The sequence below is a fragment of the Taudactylus pleione genome, unplaced genomic scaffold, assembly GCF_031769625.1.
Source record: "Taudactylus pleione unplaced genomic scaffold, aTauple2 ptg004192l, whole genome shotgun sequence".
Taxonomy (NCBI): Eukaryota; Metazoa; Chordata; class Amphibia; order Anura; family Myobatrachidae; genus Taudactylus; species Taudactylus pleione.
Genome location: NW_028288484.1, coordinates 2,501 through 10,000, shown reverse-complemented (window position 1 = coordinate 10,000; position 7,500 = coordinate 2,501). Strand labels below are relative to the sequence as shown.

Here is a 7,500-nt window from a genome sequence, read left to right as displayed (position 1 = left end):
ACTCCCCTCTCCTCCTGCCGTGTTTCCATCTCGGCCGCCCTCGCTCTTTGTCTCCGCGGCTCGGTCAATTTCTCTCACGCCCCACAGCCGCGGGGACTCACCCCGGCTCTCTCTCTGTCGCTCTCACGGGGGGGCCGCCCCATCTCTCTCTGCCTTTCTCTCCGCAGGCCGGGCCACGGCCCTCTGCGTGCGGGCGCTACACCGTCGGGGCAACGGGCGGCGCACCGGGCCCTTCTCTGGGAAAGGGTCTGTTTCGCAGGTCGACGCTCGAGCGGTTCCGGAGAAATCGTGTGCTCCGCCGGGGCCCGGGGGTGAGCGCCTCGCCCGGGAACGAGGACAGCCTCCCCGGAAGCCCCTGGCAGTGTCGGATGCCTGAGCTGGGGCTGACAGACAGAGCAGACCACGACCGCCTGGAGTCAGACGGGGCCCGCCTGCCCTCCCGGTCCCCCCCGGTGAAAGGGGGTCGGAGCGCAAGGCGGACACCTGGTGGACCGGACGCCCTCGTGGCGGAGGGGTGCCGGGCGCGCCGTGGGCTGAGGGAGGGTCAGGTTCGCCCATGAAACCAGCCGGGACCCCTGGGTTCCGGCCGAGCGATCGTCCCTCCCCGCCGGGACGCGGGGTGCCTCATCGATCGGAAGGGTGGCTCAGGGGCACCTCGAGCCTTCTAGCGCTGTGCCCCACGGATCTCTTCCTGGCTCTCTCTCTCGCATCTCTTCGCCACCTATGAATCCGCCCGAGGAATTCCCTCGGACGTCACGGCGTCGCTGCTGCGCGCCACCTTTTGCGGGGCGCCGGCAGATTTTACCCGACCTCCTGGAACCGGGTCCCGGCATCGGGCCCTTTTTCCCGACCTCATTGGGACTTCCAGAGGTTGCAGTTCCCCTGTCTGCCACCAGGTGGCAGTGCACCGCACGGAAGGGTCGTCCTCATTAAGCCTCAACGCAAGACCCACGGGGCTCCCGCACTGGTGGATGGGGCTCTCACCCCGGTCACCCTCCGGTTCCCTGCTCGGGCAAGCTCCGTCACGGCAACTCCCTCATGCTCCTGGTAAAGGGAGGGAGAAGATTCACCCTGTTCAGCCCACACAGGCTTCCATGATAGCAGAGGGGCCTCTCTGCCCTTTTACACCTGGAGCCCTGCCCGGGTAACCTCAGACACAGAACCTCCCTTGCACTCTTGGAGCCATGCACTTTCAGCAGAATCAACCTGGGACAAAGAGTGCCCCCATCGATTGGAAGGGTAACTCGGGTGAAACTGGGAAAACTCGCGCTGTGCCCCACGGATCTCTTCCTGGCTCTCTCTCTCGCATCTCTTCACCACCTATCAATCCGCCCGAGGAATTCCCTCGGACGTCACGGCGTCGCTGCTGCGCGCCACCTTTTGCGGGGCGCCGGCAGATTTTACCCGACCTCCTGGAACCGGGTCCCGGCATCGGGCCCTTTTTCCCGACCTCATTGGGACTTCCAGAGGTTGCAGTTCCCCTGTCTGCCACCAGGTGGCAGTGCACCGCACGGAAGGGTCGTCCTCATTAAGCCTCAACGCAAGACCCACGGGGCTCCCGCACTGGTGGATGGGGCTCTCACCCCGGTCACCCTCCGGTTCCCTGCTCGGGCAAGCTCCGTCACGGCAACTCCCTCACGCTCCTGGTAAAGGGAGGGAGAAGATTCGCCCTGTTCAGCCCACGCAGGCTTCCAAGATAGCAGAGGGGCCTCTCTGCCCTTTTACGCCTGGAGCCCTGCCCGGGCAACCTCAGACACAGAACCTCCCTTGCACTCCTGGTTCCCTCTCCGGGCCACCTCGCTCGCAGAGTCCCCATGGGTCTCATGGAGCACGGCCTGGGCCTCGTCGGGTGGGATAAGACCCCGCCCCGTCCTTCTCTCTTGCCCGCTCCTAACAATCCGGGGGAGGAATTCCCCCGTGGGTCTCGCCATCGGCGCTGCGCGCCACCTTCAGCGGCGACTTCCCCCTCTCTTCCCCGAGGCCTTGGAAGCGCCGGACGGACGCGGGCACCCAGATCCGACCTCATTGGGGCCTCCGCAGAGGGGAGTCGGCCTCCCGGGACCGCCGCCCCGAGGCCTGAGGGGCCAATGGGTGGCTGGGGAGGGGGCTCGGGCTCGACCGGCACGGTGGCGCCCCCCGGCGGACGCCTGGCGCCGGTGCAGCAGCACCCCGAGAAAATTTTTGGGAAAAAAAATAAAAATAAAACAGAGGCCGCCCATGAAGTAAAAACATGGGGAGACTGTAAGGTGGGGGGGGGGAAAAACCCCAGGCACCCCCTCCCACCCTGGTGGACACGTGGCGCCATTGCACTCCAAAAAAATATTTTTGGGGGGAAAAAATAGACACCCCCCCCCATGAAATGAAAACATGGGGAGAGTGTAAGGTCGGGAAACGCGCCCCCCCAAACCCACCCCCCCCCCCCCCCCACCCCCGGTGGACAAGTAGCGCCATTGCACCCCAATTTTTTTTTTTCTTTTTCTAAATAGCCACCCACGAAATTAAAACATGGGGGGACACGCGCCCCCCCGGTGGCCAAGTGGCGCCATTGCACCCCAATTTTTTTTTTTTTTTTTCTAAATAGCCACCCATGAAATTAAAACATGGGGGGACACGCGCCCCCCGGTGGCCAAGTGGCGCCATTGCACCCCAATTTTTTTTTTTTTTTCTAAATAGCCACCCATGAAATTAAAACATGGGGGGACACGCGCCCCCCCGGTGGCCAAGTGGCGCCATTGCACCCCAATTTTTTTTTTCTTTTTCTAAATAGCCACCCCTGAAATTAAAACATGGGGGGACACGCGCCCCCCCCCCCCCCCGGTGGACAAGTGGCGCCATTGCACCCCAATTTTTTTTTTCTTTTCCTAAATAGCCACCCCTGAAATTAAAACATGGGGGGACACGCGCCCCCCCCGGTGGACAAGTGGCGCCATTGCACCCCAATTTTTTTTTCTTTTTCTAAATAGCCACCCATGAAATTAAAACATGGGGGGACACGCGCCCCCCCCGGTGGACAAGTGGCGCTATTGCACCCCAATTTATTTTTTCCCTCTAAATAGCCAGAAATGAATTTAAAACATGGGGAGAGCGTAAGGTGGGGACACGCGCCCCCCCGGTGGCCAAGTGGCGCCATTGCACCCCAATTTTATTTTATTTTTTTTCTGTCAGAGATCTCTTAAACACACACCCTCAGCACGGCATACACACCGACACCCATAAAACTCTTGGAAACGTGATTTTCAGGGACATGCCCAATTGCTATGTGGGGTAACAGGTACATGCCTCCTCTTTTGTCTCCAATGGTTTGACTCGTGGGGACTTCATTTTAGGTCCCCACTGTGCTAGATGTCCCACCGGTGTTGGTGTGCTGTCCACCCCAAGTCCCCAGAAAGATAGAATTGCAAGAGCATGCACACACGCACACACGCACACACGCATGCATACTTGTTTTTGTGACCTTTTCAGGACCCATGACTGGTTTGTCCATCATGGGGACGCCTGCTTCCCATTGCCCAAACAGCTTGATCAGCAAACCGTGCCTGCTGGTGGGTATCTATATCATATCACCCGGCGCGCATGTGCCGTATAGCTTGGTGACAGAAACCGGACACCATTATACCTCACCGGGACCTAGTCAGTTTTTCCTAACCATGTGGGTACTCCCTATGCCTCACTGGGACCTACTCAGGTATTCCTAACCATGTGGGTACACCCTTTGCTATGACCACTAAATGGTTTCACCACAGTAAATAAAAAAGACGCCTTGGTTGGACCAACATAAATTTTATTCAGGCTGTACACTGTCGCTTGATAGCAGTTATTCGGTTTTTTATGTAGTACTTGACTGACAGCCAGTTCCTAGCCTTCAGAGCCTGCTCCTCAGCGCCGAGGCAGGCGTTACAATCCTTTTTGCCGGGGACCTTGCAGGAGAGGATGAATCTCATCAGGTGTCTCTCAACTGCTGCTGCTTCTTTTCTGCTCCACGGTTTCTTTTTAGAGCCCATGCAATCACCTATGCAAGACAGGGAAGAGATCAGTCAACCAAAAACTCACCGCCAGCCCAAGCCACCCAATGAATTTGATGGACACACACCTTTAGTAGCCATGGGTGCATGCCTCTCCATCACTTTCAGTGCACTGGCATCTCCCTCCTCCACATGCACTGCTCCAGCTTCCACCTCTGGCTCATCATCAGACTCATCACTGGCTAGCGGGATTGGTTCTGGAAATACAAAGATAAACAGAGATCCCCGGTCACAGTTTCCCCCTTAGACTGTCAGCCCATGGAACAACCAGTCGGGTGAGGGACCATGCTACTTACCATTGGGATCAATGGAGATTTCTTCCAGGCTTTGTCCCTTAAAGTCAGCCAATCGACCTTGCTGGAGTGCCACAAAGAGTTTGCTAATTTTTGCCAATTGCAGGGTACCTTCAGGGAGGCGGTAGTACTGGCGGTGCACCCGGATATCGTGCCCTAGGAAATCGGCCAGCTGATCCATCTCCGTGTCACTCATGTTCAGCACCCTCGAAAGGGTGGCCACATGTTTCCGAAGCCTGGTAGAGGAGAGAGCTTCTGGATGCTTGGCTCCACATGCCCGTGCATAGAGTCGAATGCAGTCGGATCCTCTGAGGTGTGACAAGGCGGAGGGTCTTGCAAACATATATACATTGTCAGGACTGACACCACACTCTACCCTTTTCTCTGTGAGGTGCTCCAATGCCCTCTGCATGCAAGGGGACAGGAGGACAGGGACTTTCCTGCCTCTCTTACCAGGAATCTCAATGCGTGTGAAGTGCTGACATAGCCTCTTTTCTGGCTCTGACAGGGCCAGCGCCACATCACCCTGTAAATCAGCTGTGTGCCGAGATGCAAAAGAGCAAAGCTTCATCTTTGAGACCTCACCTTCCCTACGTCGGTTGAATAGGATTAGTTGTGTGAGGGTTACCTTGGCCAGCAGCAACCACTTCTTTGTGGTCGGGTGAGTGGACAAATCCTCTAGGTATTCCCGCTGTCTGTCAGTGAGATAAAGGTGCAACTGTTTTACATCATCAGTGAAAGGTAGAAGGGGGGGGGTGTTCCATTTTTGCTCCTCTAGGGTTTTGAGGGCAGCAGCCGAGATCATCTCGCTCCACCTTGCCTTGTATAGTTTTTGGAAGCTCCGTGCGCTCTCCACGGTCGGGGCATGGCCCTCCATAAGTGCCTGGCACTCAACCATGGTAGATATTTTTTGGAGGCTATGGCCCACTTTCAGGGCCAGTGAGGGAACCTTATAGGTATTCGTCAATTCAGCATAGCCGGCCAGGCTCCTTACGGCAGTTATGACCTGCAGGAAGTTTGCAGGGCAGATGAACTCTGCCATGCTCCTCAGAGGACTAACCATCCTGGCATGCAGTAACAGTCGCCCCACCTCTCTGAGCTTCTGCCGTATATAATCATGCTTACTGACATCCGAACCATGCCGGTTAAAGAGGTGGAGACCAAACTGCATGATGCAAGGGTCACCCTTTATTACCTGTACCACATCATCGTGAATCATATCACACAGCACCTTCCAGAGGCCCTTCCCAACACCCGGTGGAACGGGAGTGGCGTAAGCACAGAGGGATTGCACTCTGGTCCTGCCTGGTTTGGTGTTGGCAGGACCTTTTTTCAGCGGGCACCTTTTCACATGACGCCAAAGGTGTTGCCTTGAGAAAAGGCCCTGGCAATATGCACAATGCATGAAGTCTTGGGGAGCCACAGCTTCACCAGGCTGCTTGCATGGAAGTAGGACACCGCAGCCCTCACGTAGAACCCCGGCATTATGGGCAAAGTTCCCCCGGTTGCGAATCAGGTTAAGCTGTAGCCGCCTTTCCCTTGAACACTTTGGGTAGCTCAGTGCCCGGGCTGCCTCAGGCTCATCGTGGTGGATGGCCTCCACGTGCCTTGCAATTTTTGAGAATGGCTTCTCGCACCATAGACAATAGTTCTTTTTTTTATACACCTTTGAGCCATCACATTTTTTGGTAAGTACCTGGACTGTCACAGCGTGGTTTTTTTTTGAGGAGCAGAAACCTGGGCCAGAAATTGGAGAATCTTTGATAGCAGAGTGACCCTCAGCCAGCATATGTGTCCCATGACGGGCCCGCTCATCCCCGCTGCTGTCTTCCAAACTGTCCGCCTCAGAGGAGTCAGGGAAATAGTCTTTGTCACTGCCGTCAGTGCTGCTGTCAGTGATGTCACCGGGTGCACCGCTTAGCTCCATATTTTCCACCTTTAAAATAAACCAGAAAAATAAGGGTCAGCCCACCCGTGATAAAATATGCATGGTAAACGAAGCAAAAGGCCGACACCTACCGGCACAGCTGGAGAAACCTCCCCACAGTGGCACGAAAACCTGAAGCTTCCTGGTTCTGTGTGTGACGCAGAAAAAACCCGAAGCTGCCTGGTTCTGTGTGTGACGCAGCGCGCCTTTTTGAAAGAACCAATCAGGCCTCGAGTCCCAGCATGTGCCCGCCTGTCAACCCTTAATCCCAGGGAGGGGAACCCGGCGGCTCTCTCACCACCTTTGAAAAATATGATGACACCTAAACCTGGGTAGACTGAACCCCTCACAATAAAAAAAGATGCTGACAACTAAGCAGGGTAGACTTCCCCCCCTTCCAATGAAACAAAACAAGAAAAAATATAAAAAAAATAAACAATAAAAAAAATTTGCCGACACCTACCGCCGGGTAGACCTAACCCCTCCCAATAAAAAAAGATGCCGACACCTAAGCCCGGGTGGACTGCCCCCCCCCCCCCTTCAAATAAAACAAACAAAAAAACAAAATTGCCGACACCTACCGCCTGGTAGACTAACCCCTCCCAATAAAAAAAATGCCGACACCTAAGCCCGGGTGGACTGCCCCCCCCCCCCTTCCAATAAAACAAACAAACAAAAAAACAAAAAAATTGCCGACACCTACCGCCGGGTAGACTGAACCCCTCCCAATAAAAAAAAATGCCGACACCTAAGCCCGGGTGGACTGCCCCCCCCCCTTCCAATAAAACAAACAAACAAAAAAATTGCCGACACCTACCGCCGGGTAGACTGAACCCCTCCAAATAAAAAAAAAATGCCGACACCTAAGCCCGGGAGGACTGCCCCCCCTTCCAATAAAACAAACAAACAAAAAAACAAAAAAATTGCCGACACCTACCGCCGGGTAGACTGAACCCCTCCAAATAAAAAAAAAGATGCCGACACCTAAGCCCGGGAGGACTGCCCCCCCTTCCAATAAAACAAAAAAACAAAAAAATTGCTGACACCTACCGCCGGGTAGACTGAACCCCTCCCATTAAAACAGTTTTTAATAAAATAAATGCCGACACCTACCTATGGGTAGACCACCCCCTCCCAATAAAGCAAAAAAGTCGCCCCCCCAATCCTCCCCAACAAAAAAACCCACCGTTAAGCCCGGGGAGGGACCTGACGAGGGCCAGAGCGGGACCCGGGGGACGACCCCTCGCGGCCTCCGGGG

The 7,500-nt window shown here is 55.5% G+C and overlaps 1 protein-coding gene across 1 annotated transcript; it reads right to left on the bottom strand.

Annotated features, from left to right (window-relative positions):
- Positions 1-3,457: 3,457 nt before the first annotated feature.
- LOC148430259 (uncharacterized) lies at positions 3,458-6,714 on the bottom strand. The gene is made up of 3 exons (XM_088466649.1): positions 4,319-6,714; positions 4,091-4,219; positions 3,458-4,009 (listed from the first exon to the last, which is right to left on the bottom strand). Exons 1-3 carry the CDS (start codon positions 6,240-6,242, stop codon positions 3,786-3,788), a joined length of 2,277 nt encoding a protein of 758 aa, XP_088322775.1. The 5' UTR covers positions 6,243-6,714; the 3' UTR covers positions 3,458-3,785.
- Between the last annotated feature and the right edge of the window lie 786 nt (positions 6,715-7,500).